The sequence below is a fragment of the Zosterops lateralis genome (genome assembly GCF_965231275.1).
Source record: "Zosterops lateralis genome assembly, chromosome: 2".
Lineage (NCBI taxonomy): Eukaryota > Metazoa > Chordata > Aves > Passeriformes > Zosteropidae > Zosterops > Zosterops lateralis.
Window position 1 is genome coordinate 88933513 of NC_139763.1, and position 14229 is coordinate 88947741.

The window sequence follows — 14229 nt, forward strand, 5'->3', positions numbered from 1 at the left end:
AGGTGTGCTGCAGGCATGCTGTGAGGCACAGAAGGAGGGGAACACATACACCCATGGGATTTAACTGCATCATGCAATCTACTTCTCCTGGCTCACTACCAAGAAAACTGGGAAAGTAGTAAGGTTTTGCAAAGGATAGGAAAAGGCAGCAGAAACCAATAGAGGCACTCAATTCTCTGCCAGAAAAAAAAGTGTAACAAGCTATTTATCCCTGTAAGAATTATCTGCACGAGACAGAACTTCTCCTCTCCAGGTGCACCAGGCAATGACCAGGAAGAAGGAATCCCTGGGGACTCAGAGATGCCAAAAACTGATGTCACAGGCATGACGCAGTTGAACTGAGTCCTCCCCAGGTGACTGGGGTGTATAATCCTCAATGTGACTAAGTGGACTGATATTGGGAATGTGTTAAAATTTGTAGCCAAACTCTTACAGCATTCTGCCTGCATCTGAATGGCACCTGCACAAGGAAATTTTTAGGATAATTGGAGTAATTTGATTAAAATCATATTAACAACAGAAGATGAATAAAAGATGTAAAGTGGCTTAGCTGTGGGATCTATCAGGCAAAGTTTCTCTTCTAAGGGAAGAAAACAGATACACACAGGATGAAACACAAGAGAATCAGGCTACAGCTGAGCTCATTACAGATCCATCTTTTAAACTTTTGAAAAAAAAAAACAGGTACAAAAGGAAGTTGTTTGTGAGTGGGGTTACAGGCAGCAGTGCTTCTTGCAGTCTGTGCTGGGGTCACCTCTGGGTGTGCATATTTATCTCTCTGAACACACACTCAGCCTCACTACTGGCTGAACCAGCCCACGGGAAAGCAGCAGTCACATCCATAGGCTCCAGTGGCCTGAAGAGAGCAACCCACAGACCCCAGAGGATGCTTGAGGCACGGACTAATGGCAGCTCTTTGAAGTCACACTCTGCAGTGTTTCTGACCCCTTGAGAAAAACGTAAGGCAGGACCTCCCTTTGGAGAAACCCTACCAATTCCCCTAAAGACAACTTTTATTCAGTCACTCTTTTTTTTTGCTTTTTTTTTTTTTTTTTTTTTTTTTTTTTTTTTTTTTTTTTGCCACCAATATGCTTGGTAAAAACTTCACACTTAAGTTTCCCATCTCTTTCCCAAATCTTTTCTTGACAATTGGCTCACTGCCCGGTGTTAGGAAAGATGTCAGCGACCGGTCACAAACTGTTGGTTGTCACTTCAGGTTTTTCATTCTTGAGGTAAAGTTGCTGAGAAAGCTGCTTTGCCAAAAAATCAATATTACAGCCAAAGGAGGGATCCGTGAGCAGGTTCCAGATCACATCCCTAAAGGACTAAAGGGCGCTGCTGCCATGGGTAGGGAACCGTAGCAGAACTAGAGCGTTTTGGGATTGCACAAGAATTCCTGTGGGATGGGCAGGGGAGGAACCAAAGGCAGGGAAAGGGAAGGGCTTTGGTGAATGGAGGAGGAACAAGCGTGGGGAAAATGGAGGGCAGGGAGATAAAAGGGCCAGTGGCCCTATGCGGCAGGGAGGCCGCGCTCCCGGGAAAACATGCTGGACCGCTCCGCTGAGGCAGCTCCCGGGCTCCCTCCTGGGAAATCCGCTCTCCCCCATGGACAAGGGCTCCGTGCCGGCCTCCTGCCAGCCCAGCCCTGCTCCTCCTCCCGGGCCGGGCCCCGCCGCAGAGGCCGCGCAGGGAGCGGGCCCGGGGAGCGGCCGCTGAGGGGAAGCGGGGCCGGGGGGCGGCGGGGGAGGCCCCGTCCCGCAGCGGGGGAAGCCCCGCCCCGCTCCCGGCCCCATTCCCGGCCCCATTCCCGGCCCTCTCCCTGCCCGGGGCGGGGCTGCGGCCGCGGGGCGCTGGGGAGCGGCGGCACGGCACGGGACGGCGCCGCCATGGGCCGCACGCTGGTGGAGCTGTATTACGATGTTATCTCCCCGTACTCCTGGCTGGCGTTCGAGGTGAGGGGTCGGCAGAGGGAGAGAGGGAGGCCCTTGCCGGGTGCCCCAGCGGCTCCCCAGCCCGGCCGGTCCCGGCGGCGCCTCCCCCCGCTGGCAAGGGCCGCCCAGGGGCCGCTCTGCGGGCAGCGCCCTTTGAGCCCCCACTTGTCCTCTCACCCCCGGGGGTGGCTGGGCTTCTCCCTCGAGTGTTGAAATCCAGGGAACACCGGGGAGGCGTGTCCCAGCCAAACGCCAGTGCAGGAGTTAGTACTGAACTTTTTGCTTCTGGGGTAGTTTCCATATCCAACAAGTGCGAGTGTCCTGATCGTGACATGAGCCTGACCTTTCCCTTAGTTATCCCTGCTTAGGCTTGGATAGTCGTGACACAAATAGAGACCGCTCGGTTTTTCTGAGATTAGAGTTCTCTGGAGGCATCCAGGAAAGGCTTTAGGACCAGCCCTGATACAACAGCAAAGGATTTTTCTGTAGTATTTACTGCCTTAGCTGCAAGACAGCTCTACAGACATCTCTGACTGTGAATCCCTCACAACTCTTTCACCTTGCAGGTTCTCTGCCGGTACCGGCACATCTGGAACATTGACCTGCGCTTCCGTCCAGCCTTCCTGAGTGGCATAATGCAACAAACCGGTATGGAGCACGGGAGATGAGCTCTGCAGGGAGGTACCTTCTTCACCAGCAGAGCACCGGTGTGCAGGCCCTTGGTGTGTGCACTGCCCACACAGAGCCAGCTCTGAACTGAGTTTGGGCACTAGTGACAGATTAACTACAGGATTGTGGAGCTCCAAAGGGATTGAGAAATTAGGCATAAGGAATTTCATGCTGTTGCAACTATACAGACAGTCTGTGCCAAAGTTCATCAGTTCTAAAATGCAATTAAAATAACAAAAACACCCCCAAAAAAACCCAAACAAACAAACAAACAAACAAACCCCAAACACAACAACAACAAAAAAACTTGATATGGAGTGTTTTCCTACAGTTAGATTTTAAACCAGAATTAATTTGTGGAACATTTACACTTTGTAATATGCGGGAAGGATACAAGCATGTCCTGAAACAGTATTCATGGCCTTAATTAGATCACCAAGACTTATACCACATAAATCATGTATTAACAAGTCTTTACATCAGTTTACCCGTGCATTAGCTTAAAATTCATCTGTGCAAATCAACTAGGAATAAATCCCTGCTGGGACATTTATACCTTGGTTTAAAACTGATTCAGCTATCTTAAAGGTTTGATCTGTGCAAAACTGAAATAAACATGTTTAAATCATAGCATTATCTTTGGAATAGCCAAGTATGTTTCAGTAAGCCATTATGAAATAATGCTATGAAATTATACTCTTCCTTAGGTATATGTATGTATGAGGCATAATTTTTCCAGTGTTGTTTGTTCAGTGTTACTGTAATACAGCTGGAAATTCAACAGAACTTTTTCCTAAAAGGTAACAAGCCACCAGGAATGTTACCAAAGCGAGGTGAATACATGCTGAAGGATATGAAAAGGATGGCAAAATACTACCAGGTGCCTGTACACATGTCTGCAAATGACTTCCAGCGTATCATTGGCACAAGTAAGAGTCTTACCTGGTTTTTCTCATCCCTAGCACCTCTGGCTCCAGTTCTCCCTACCAGTATAGATGAAGATGAATTGCCTATGTACAGCCTTTTCCTGAACCTGTGAGCAGTATGAATTCTGTTCATTCTTAGCCATGAAATAAATTTCTGGAGAAATATGGCTGTGAATGATATTAGCATGGGAGATAACTGTGTATCAACATGAGCTTTGCTGTACAGACTATGGGTTTCTCAGGACTGTTACAGGGGAGATCACACTGTTCTTAGGCAGCAGTTGTGCAGAGCACACCTGCCCCTGATGCTGTGCCTTGTCTGAGTGTTTCTCTGTCTCCCCACAAATCCAGGCAGTCTGACGGCCATGCGCTTTATCACAGCCATGGACATGACAAACCCACAGTACCTGGAACCCTTATCTAGGGAGTTCTGGATGCGGTTTTGGTCACAGGTCAGTATTTTATGCAGCCAACTTCCTGACCCTTTCTGTCACCCTTCCTGTCCCACATCATCCAAATGTGGAATTCCAGCAAGAAGAAGAAAATGTCATTTCATTAAAAGTCATAGCAAGGAACTTAAGGTCACAGGGGTTCAGCTTATAATCAACTTAATTTGCCTTCTTTTAGGTATATATGATGGCTCCAACAGGCTGGACCAGTGGATCAGTGGTTCATATCAGAAAAAACTTTAATACATTCCTAGATTAGATGACATAAGACCTTTACTGAGGTAGTTTCTCCAGCAAATATTTTTGGGTTTATTTTTGTTTTCTTAGAAAACTTGCTTTTAAATCCAGAGCCAAGCTTTTATTTCTTAAATATTGATTTACTTATTTCATTCTTTTACCAGCATGAAGATATCAGTCAGCCAGAGGACATATTGGCTGTAAGTGTCTCCTTTTTCTTGGTGTTTCTGAATTTCTGATAGAGATTCTTATTGATGACTTTGATCACTAATAGACATAAAGACATCTTTGTCAAATGAACACTTGAAGTATTGAAAAATTTCAGACAGAAAAAAAAAGGATTTAAATTCCTTTGTAGCTCTGTTTGGAATTTTTTTGGTTTTGGGTTTTTTTGGTGGGGTGGTTTTTTTTTGTTTGTTTTTTTGTTTGTTTGTTTGTTTGTTTGTTTTGGGTCATGTTTTACATAACAGTCAGAACCAGAATGCACTTCTTTTTTGTTAATTCATGAGGCAGGATACCCAGGCTGGACAATGAGTTATTTGTTGATGCTGTTTTATTAACAGTTATGAAAGTATAAAGTTTCTCCAGAATGCATTGAGGTATTGCTGCTATATGAAATGTTCGTATGAAATGCAACACTTGGGGAAGATGACTTTCCTTAGGGTGCTGGAGTCAGGTTTTCTATTAAGCTCAGCGCTATACTGCCCTTTTATAGACCTGGAAATTATCCTCTTGGTGTATTTTCTTTTGCCATTTCAATTTTGTTTATTACAGTAAAAGCTGTAATGGCATGTAAGTTAGTATACCAGGAGATCCTCTTGAAGGTCTCTCCTTTCTTCATTATTTTATAAGTTCTTGGAATATGAAGAAAAGAGAGTTGTCCATGATTAACCTCTCCTATCCAACATCCCTAGTTGAAATCTGAAACTTGCAGTCATGCCATTCCCTCCCAAGTCTAGTCCTTGCATTTCAGCTTCATCTTTGTGTAGCTTTTTTACCAAAACTTCAGCAAAGGTTTGCATTTTGCCTTTTTAAGATGCAAGGTTTGAAGGATATAATTAAAATGTGATACTTTCACTCTGCTGGGCAGCCAGGCACCACACGGTGCTCACTTGCTTCCTCCCACTGCCCAGGAGGACAGGGGAAGAGGAAAAGAAGAATAAAAGCCAGAAAACTTGTGAGTTGAGATAAAATTACTTAATAAGCAAATGAGAAGTGGAAGCAGAGTGAAAGAAAACAAAGAACCTACACGTAGACTGATGCTCAGCCAGTTCCCAAGAAAAAGGTTAACCTGCCTAAACCCCCTCCTCACCAATTACTGCTGAGCATGGCATTTGGCATGGTCTGTCTCTTGGGTTAATTCAGGTCATCTCCCAGCCTCTGGTGAGGGGTTTATTCACTGTGGGGGGAGAGTGAGAACCAGAGACTGCCTCGACACTGTGCAAACACCATTTGTCAACAGGTAAAATAATTAGGATGTTATCACCGTTGTTTTGGTCACAGATCTGAAACACAAAACCATAGGAGCTGCTGTGAAGAAAAGTAGCTCCATTCCAGCTAGACCCAGCGCATAAATATATACAGAATGCTGTCACATAGTCTCTGAATCCATCATTATTTAAATAAAGCAAGGACTTGCAGAACTTCAGCACCATAAGCTTCATACTCAGAATGATCTAAATCAGTCACAGTTTGGCAGCCAATGAGTATCCCCCCTGTTTATCAAGGCAGAGAGGGAGGTGTCCCCTTGTCTGCTTGTGTCTGTCTTCATTCACTCCTGCAACAAGTACTAGACTTTCCTCTCTTCTGGAAATTTGTCATCCAAAGGTGAATGAGAGGTCCCAACCAATCATCTGAGTATTTATAGGTGATTTTACACATCAGTCAGAAAAAATGGAACTTTTTTACTTGATAATAATTACTTAGTATGTTTTTACTTTATTTGGTCAGCAGTAGCTTCACATAAATTGCTATAGCAGAAATGTATGGTCTGAATTCTGCCCCAGTCCACTTAAATCTTCTTTCTCCCTTGAAATAGTGAGGAGCAGATACTACATCACTGTGTAAATACTGCAGTCTAAACACTGTGGCTACCAAGCATTTTGTTCTGCTCCAGTGGTACACTTGTTTAATCTCCTGTTCAAGCACAGTCAAAAAGAGCTCCTCATTTCCCTGATGTGTTAGTAGGAGAAGGTACATGAAAATGTGAGTGCTAAACAAAAAAAGTAATTGAAAGAAAGAGTCATTAACACCTGCATGTGCAGGATTACTTGTCCATGTGCAGTATTGTTTGGGGATTTTTTTTTTTTATTTTGGGGTGGGTTTTTTTGGTTGGTGTTACTGTTTTTGTTGTTGTTGTTGTTAGTTGGTTTGGAGTTTTTTTTGTGAAATAATTTATTCAAAGGATACTTGTAATTCCTTGTTACCAGATAAACCTTTAAATATGGCTACTTTGTCTCATTCCTGTGTGGCAGAGGCTCAGGGGAGGTGAAAAAGATAGAGCAGTAACACCAGCAGTTGTTTAACTTCTGTGATTTAGTCTTTCATGCAGCGTCACTTATACATCCCATGTGGCCACATTTATCATACAAACTGTTTCTGTCTCGGTAGCCTTGTACAGTAAGATTTTATTTTTCATAACACCAGTTTGAGTTTTTTTTTTTTTGTAAGTTATCTGATGAGTCATTGTATCAAAGATTCTTTTGGTTTTTTTCTTTGGTTTAGGAACTCCCGGAAAAAAGTGCAGGTTTGGGGCTTGGAAGATTTAAAATGGCTCTTCTACTTTGTATCTGAGAGTTGTTAAAAGATTAATAGGCTGAAAATACAACAAGACAGTTGTGCAAGAAATGCTTCAGGAGTATTTTGAAATTTTTTTTGTCAATAGACCTCAGGTGATGATGCTAAAGATTAAATTAGTTAGACCAGGTTAGGAATTAGAATATTTACTTTTAGAGTATTTTTAATTACATCATCTTTCCACAGGTTGCCCGACAGGCTGGGCTCTCAGCAGAGCTCTCCCAGAAGACACTTGAAATGATTTCATCCTCTACAGTGAAGGACCGACTGAAAGAGACAACAGCTGAAGCAGTGAAACATGGGGTGAGATGCTTCCAATGGCACTGGGCTTCACAGCTGTGCTTTCCTTCCCTCTTAGGAATACAGGGAAGCAAGGAACAATGAGGGTGATGATTAGAAAGCACTATATAGACTCCTTGTTTTCCTGTGTGTGAAAGCCACCTCACTGTTGTTGGTTGTTTATCTCACTGTCATCTGGGAAAACAAGGTTGAAGCACTCAGCTCATTCCAGCTGGAGAGCAAGGACAGGACCAGTACTAAGAGATACCATTTATTACTACTTGAAATAGAACTTTGGATTAATCAGGTTGTTTTTTATACTCCTTCAAAAGGGACACACAGGCTCTAGGGAGTCACCTGCTTTCTGATGGCTTCATTAGGCTTATCTTTAAGAATGAAGAAGGTAAAAAGAAGGGGAGGGATAAAAGTAAATGTTATTGGGATTTATTCCTGAAGATTGATGACGTGTCTGCAAGAAATTCTCCCATTATTACATTCTGTGTTTCATCTCCATGGTGTCAATAGGCATTTGGGATGCCTGCTGTTGTGGCACATTATGATGGAAAACCTCATCTGTTTTTTGGCTCTGATCGTTTAGAGCTACTCGGCAGCATTATAGGTGAGTCTACCTCATTGTATCACTTTGGTTTCATGCTTTCACCCTCCTGGAACAAAATATGTAATGCAGCTGAGTAAAACACTCTTAGGGGCTTTCAAATGTTAAACAGTGTTGGTTACACTTCTCCTGGAATGAAACTGCTGACTGAAGTCTGTCTCAGTAAACTTAAAATGACCAAATCATCCTTTTCCAGAGGAGATGTAACTTGAGTTCTCCATCCTCTCTTGGTATGTTTCAAGGCTTTGTGTTCCACGTGCCATTCTCAAAATACTACTGAAACCCTTTAGTTCTGAAAATGTTCATATGTAACCTTTTGGTACTGGACAGTAGGCCTTGGCTAAGATTATGACTATGGCTGGTACTGCTTTTTTCTTGTCTTTTGTTGTTCTAACATTTTCATTTTATCTCTGTTCCTTTTTAGTAAAAGCAGAAACATTATTACAGCTCCCCAGCCCAGAATCTATATCTACCTATGCAGCTGTTTAAAAAGCTGTTCATATATTGACTATCCTTCTTTTAATTTTTCTATTAACAGAATGTACACTTTAAATTCTTTAGGAGTTTGAAGTAGGTTGTGATAAATAATAAAACTAAAGTCACCTGTTTTTATGAGTTAGAAGGCATTTGACTGTTCATCTCAAGATTTGGCACTTGTGTCTCTAGAAAAAATTATGCACATAATCAGCTCATGCATTTGTGGAAAACATTCAGCAGAAAGTATTAATTAATGGAAATTAGTATTAGTCATAAGCTTAAGCAGAAGGGAATTTTTTTGAGGGTTTTGTTTGGTTTTTTTAGTCTTCTGGATGAGTTTCTGATTCTATAAAATACTCTTGATGAACATGAGAGTGAGGAAGAAGAGTACCCAACACCCACTACAGTAGTCACTAATTCTGACTGGAATGTTGTGGCTGGGTTTCTAAGTCTCAACTACAAAGACTTAATCAGATTTTCTTTTTTGTTCTCTGCCTCTGCAGCATTGCACCCCTTTTTTTCTCTTTTTTAACCCCCAGCCTCTGCAAAAATGAGTCCTAAAAAGAACTGATTTCTCCCTCATGTGGAATACCTCCAGCCTGCAGAATGTCTCATCTGTAATGGAGGAAAATAATTCTTCTGTACAGTTTCAATTGTTACTAGATAGTGAAAGATTTACGGGGATGGCTATAGCACACCAAACAAGATATAAATCTGTGTTCCATCACCAGTAGTTACCCTTCACGAGAGCAGGAACAGTAATCCTGCTGCAGAAAAATTACCAGCCAATCACTTATATGGATTACATTTCAACTGTCTCTTCTGTGCTGGTTTGTCTTGCAGGTGAAAAATGGCTGGGACCAGTTCCAAGCCCCAAGCTGTGAAAAGTCCCAGAAAAATATATAGGAAGGAAAATATATATGTCAATCTTCAGTGATTATCTGAATGCATTCAATTTTATGAAGAGATGGCTTTCTAACAGTTAACTTCACTGCTTGGTCTCATCTCTAATTTTGAAGAATTTCAAGGTTTGCCCTTATTACCAGCCTGGTGAGGTGTTTACCAATACAAATGTGCTTCTTTTCTTTCAACAGATCAAAGACTAACATTAAAGATTTAACTTCTTACAGAGTGAATATTCTTCTTTCCTGGTGGGTTTTCTTTCCTTCACCCTAAAAACATGAGGATTACGTAGTTACTGGACTGCAGTCTCTGGGTTTCTCATGTCTTCCTGCTTGTCCTTTAAAAACACACACACACACACAACCTAAGAGAAGCTGGCCACATTCTTCTTTTATTTTAGGTCCAGTGTACTACATAGACATAAGAAGCACAGGCTAAATATTAATGCTTCCTTTTACTTGGCATCATGGCAGCTGGAAAGGACACAATTCAAGCCCAAAGAAGAGTCTAGGGAACCAACCAAGTATTTTAAAAGGAACTGTCCTCATCCTGGACAATATTTGATACACCTTGGTCGGCAATAACTGATATTTGAGGAAACCACCACACACATGCATTCTTGGGCACCAACCCCAAACTTTGCAGGTGTTTTTAATTAATGCAAGTTTTACAGTAATGTCTTTGGAGGACAGTGGTGAACACCATTGTAGGTTCAGCTGGTAATTGAAGAAAACTCTGTTTTGCTTCCTCAAGGATGCCTTAATTGATGCCTGCCCAAAGGTGATTTGGGTTTGGCTGTGAGAGACCTCCAGTCATGTAGTCTGCAGTGGGAAAGGTAGCAAACAATAAAATTAAGAAATTTCACATGGAAACAGTTTGAGCCTGGCCCTGTCTCAGGTGAATTGGAATAACACACGGAAATTTGATTTAAGTGAAGTTTGATTTCTCAATGATTCCACACTCTGGTGCGTCACTGAATGAAACAGCAGCAGCTGGAGTTCCTGTTTTTGTCATTTTCTGAACTTTAAGGTAAAGCATATTCATGTATTTTCACTTGAAAAGCAAATCCTGGAACAAAGCATCAGAAAAAAAAAATCTGTATCCTTCATAGTGTTACTGCTCTAAGTGTTATGGGAGTATAATTTGTTCCCTCATCCACAATTTTTACTTCTTTCATCTCTTTAGGAAATAACCCTAGGATTGGAGGAGTCCTTCCTCCTTTCTACCAGTGTACCCATTAGTCTTTGGGCAAATCCAGTCTGGAACTTAAGGAAATCTTTGTGAGAGATGAGTTAGAATGACAAGGAAGTAACCATGTATGTGGGTGCCATAGGTTTCTTTGAGTCCCTTGAAGCCATGTTAAAGAAATTTTATACCATTTCTCCCCTGAAACTTGCTAGTCTCCAGTCTGTGCTATCAAACTGATTCAGAGGTTGTGATAAAATGGAATGACTAAAACATCACTTTAAGCCAATAGTGCTGTCTCAGGTGTGGGTAAAATACCCTTTTGTGGAAATAATGAACTCTGCTAAGGAGCTGGTGAGAATTCAAAGAATATCTGGAAATAATCTCATAGTGAAAAGCAGGGTCTCATAAAACTTTGTTTTTGAACCAGATCAATTGAAAAATAACCAGCCTTTGTGGCAGAATGTTGTTGATTTGGCAGATGGACCAAAAGACATGGATCCTACAGACTGCAATAGATTTCACAAAATTATCTTAAATGCTCTTTGACCTACTTCAAATAAATAGAAATTAAATGCTCAAAACCTTAGGTACTAAAATCATACTTAAGCACTAATAAGATACATTGCTTATTGCCTGTTAGCGCCACCAGTAAATGCAAAACCACAGCCTTTGCATTTATATCAGTGAGTCTGCAGATTGTTGCAATACTGACTACCTATTTTGAGCAAAATTTGACTGTTAGGGAGCAGAATTTTGAGGGAGTTCTGCCTCTCGTTTAGGCAGCCTTGCTCCTGTGTTACAGAACTGTGATGTGAGCACCAGCTCCTGGCAGACACTCTGGAGATGACCCCAGTAAACATTGGCTGGCAGCTGCACTGTCATGCTCAGTTCTGATCTTTGTCGTAGCACACACTGAAGGAGTCTCAGTGGTGAGTACCAGCTCCCCTCTCTGATCTGCCGTGGCACCAGTGGCCACCACCACATGGAGCTGAACTGTTCACCTGACTGCTCTGAATGCCACAAGGTGGCAGGGCAGCTAAAACTTGAGCACTGAGGATCTAAACAGCAACAGTAAGAACTACCAGCTATTTTGGAGTATTTAGGAAGAGCTGGTAGAATTTTCTTCCATAAAGATGATAAATCTACTCAGCCATATACTAAACTAGTTCCTGAGAGCCTCACATCCCCACCACTTTCAAGGCAGCTGTTTAGCAGTCAGGCCAGAGAAGATAATGGGCAAGGAAAGGGACATTGAGCAAAAAGAAAGACTCCCAGCAACACAAGCAAAACTGGACTATGAATTCTAGAGAACAAACTTCAAGTTGTCTTCCCCTTTGCTCTATTACAGACCTCATCAGGAAATAAAGTCCCACTCCCCATGTCTGGAAAAGCTGTGAAACTGTCATGGAAAAGTAGATCCCACCAATGCTAGGCTGAAAGCAAATAAGCAATATACAGATAGGCATGACTACAGAAAATGAACAACAGAAAGGGGTTCTGTAAAGTAATGAAACTATAAAAAGCAGAGGTTAGGCACAGAGAAAGGTAAGCTGCATCTCAGCAAAGGAAACTGAACAATCAAAGACAAACAAGAGAAAGAAACTGTGCCTAGATTAGGGCAGAGACCAGAGTCTCAGTGGGAAATGCTGTTCCCCGAGAGGGAGAAGGCAACCAAGAAAGGGAGCACGTAGGTAAATCAGACAGGCCAGAGTTGCTGGCCATGGAAGATCACTTGGGGAGAAAGGTAAAGGACTAACTCTGCTGAGAAGCTGTACAGCACTTGCTGCAGTGTCTCAGTGAGGCAGGGATGGCCAGGGGCCCGTGGCTCTCTCTCCTCCCCCCGTGTCCATTACCTGTGCTCCTCACCCTGCGTGCAGCAGACCGTGCTCCAGCGCTGACATCACACACAGCACAAAATGGAGGCCTGCAGAACAAGGCACCGCTTTAACCTCCCCCTGCAAGCGCCTTCCTGCTGCCCTTTCAACCCTCAGCAAGCAACACCTCCTAAATCAAGAATCTCTCTTTTCTCCCATTCTCATCTTTGTCTAAGTGAGAAGGAAACATTTTATTGAAGCACTTACTGGATTATGGTGCTGAGCCTCTGCTTTGCTGCCTTTTCCTTTTCCAGTGGAGCCAGCAACACTGCTGGAAGGAAGCAACCTGCTTCCTAGAAGGGAACCAAGCACAGAACAATACAGAAATAATCAAGAGGGTATCCCAGGAGCTGTGCACATAGCTGGTTTTACCCCAAAGTTTTCACAGATCTGTGACTCATCCACAGGTAAGAATGAAAGAAGTGTTCCTATGCCCAAAATTACTACTGTTACTTTCACCTGCTTTTCATTCCAGCTCAAAACATGAGGAAAGTGACTGCTTTTATTTCATTTTTAAAAAAAAAATCATCAGCCACTGGTTCCAGACAATCTGATTGCCTTATTCCCAAGGATACACATTTATGAAGCAGACTCTAATCTTATGCTCTCACAGTGTTTCCCTTCCTTCTCCCTCTGACCCCTCCCTTGAGATTCCCACATTTAACCGCAGGGTTTAAGGAATTTGCCTCTCATCACATATCAACACCATGGCAAAACCAGGGATTAAATACTTGCAAAATTCACAAACTAAAACCATTCTTTTGCATTCTGTAATCAGCTTATATTCACCATACACATTTCTCCAAAAATGAATAAGATGTCTTTAATATAACAACCTTCTTAAACCATTCCACCTTTATTCTTAGGTGATCCTCCATTCCATCCATTCTATAATTAAAATTACTAAATACGGTAATTTCATAACCAGTATAGTTTGTGGCAGTTTATGCATAGCTGCATCACAACATAAATTGGTATTATAACTCTTTTTTTTAAATCAGAGGGAAATGGAAAGAGTCTGAATTAAAGAGTTGATATTAGTGTGGAATATGCTAAGGGGTAGAATGGGCAGGTGAATACCTCTGATGGCATTTCTAACCACCATTCAGTCAGGGTAGTGAAAAAAGCTGATGAGGGATTCCTGCAGTAAGACAGTAAGCTAAGATGCTTCTCCTTGGAACACTTTTTTTTTTTTTTTTTTTTTTTTTTTTTTTTTTTTTTTTAATATGATCAGACCACTATTTTCTAGGAAACAGATGAGATGTAACTATTTTTTCAGCATTTTTTTCCATTTTTATCCCTTTTCCCAGTGTCACTATGTAATTTAAAACTGAGATTTAAAAACGAAACTGGTAAATCACTGCCAAATGCTGCTAAACTCTGGTTTTAAACAACAGGAATTTACAATATGAAGGTTCTTCTCTATTTTGTATATATCCCAGTTCTACTATGCTGAAATGTAATTATGATGTATTTTTTTTTGTAGGAAGTGACCAATAGGCCAAGTAACTAAATAAAAATATATCTAACACAACTGGTAGTGTCCAAGTGTTAAGCGGAGTTATAGCTGAGTTTTCATCCTGCCTTGAGGCTAGGGGGAAAGTCACCTCTGCCTCATGTGACATGCTCTGGCACACGAGACATGTTGATGCTTTAAAGCCAACTCAGAAAATATTTTGGCAATGGCAAGTTCTCTATGTCATGATCTGGGAGCATAATGACCACAGACTGCTGGCATTTTTTTTCCTGTAATTTTGCTCTCTCAATCTGAAAGGCAAATTGGAGAAGCAAGAAATGTGTCCATGGGTTAAGAATGCTTTATTCAGCATAGGATCTAGACTCACAGTGGGCTTGTCTTAGGTTTCTCCATTAAAAAAAAAATCA

The 14229-nt window shown here is 41.9% G+C and overlaps 2 protein-coding genes across 16 annotated transcripts in view; one reads left to right on the forward strand and one right to left on the reverse strand.

Moving 5' to 3' along the window:
* Positions 1 to 1824: 1824 nt before the first annotated feature.
* On the forward strand, positions 1825 to 9516 carry GSTK1 (glutathione S-transferase kappa 1). Its single transcript, XM_083855044.1, has 8 exons — positions 1825 to 1952; positions 2498 to 2579; positions 3401 to 3529; positions 3878 to 3978; positions 4377 to 4412; positions 7195 to 7311; positions 7813 to 7906; positions 9224 to 9516. The coding sequence occupies exons 1-8, from the start codon at positions 1887 to 1889 to the stop codon at positions 9262 to 9264; spliced, it is 666 nt and encodes a 221-aa protein (XP_083711170.1). The 5' UTR covers positions 1825 to 1886; the 3' UTR covers positions 9265 to 9516.
* Positions 9517 to 9627: 111 nt separating this feature from the next.
* The window catches only part of LOC310906046 (rap1 GTPase-activating protein 1-like), a gene marked incomplete at its 3' end in the record, with an annotated part of 49454 nt that continues 44852 nt past the window's right edge, over positions 9628 to 14229 (reverse strand). For 12 of the 15 annotated variants that reach the window (XM_083855031.1, XM_083855030.1, XM_083855040.1 and 9 more), the window contains 3 exons: positions 12553 to 12638; positions 12325 to 12395; positions 9628 to 10104 (listed from right to left, as the gene is read on the reverse strand). In XM_083855031.1, the coding sequence (XP_083711157.1) occupies positions 12372 to 12395; positions 12553 to 12638 (110 nt within the window). Of the gene's footprint in view, positions 10352 to 12324; positions 12396 to 12552; positions 12639 to 14229 lie in introns of all 15 variants that reach the window. The other 3 variants (XM_083855037.1, XM_083855036.1, XM_083855033.1) reach the window with 3 other exon arrangements.

What these genes read in the sequence shown, in the direction of transcription:
- GSTK1 (XM_083855044.1), top strand. Translation starts at nt 1,887, where the DNA reads ATGGGCCGCACGCTGGTGGAGCTGTATTACGATGTTATCTCCCCGTAC. An exon ending in TGGCATAATGCAACAAACCG is followed by an intron (nt 2,580 to 3,400) that starts GTATGGAGCACG and finishes TTTTCCTAAAAG; the next exon opens with GTAACAAGCCACCAGGAATG. An exon ending in GCTACTCGGCAGCATTATAG is followed by an intron (nt 7,907 to 9,223) that starts GTGAGTCTACCT and finishes TTTGTCTTGCAG; the next exon opens with GTGAAAAATGGCTGGGACCA.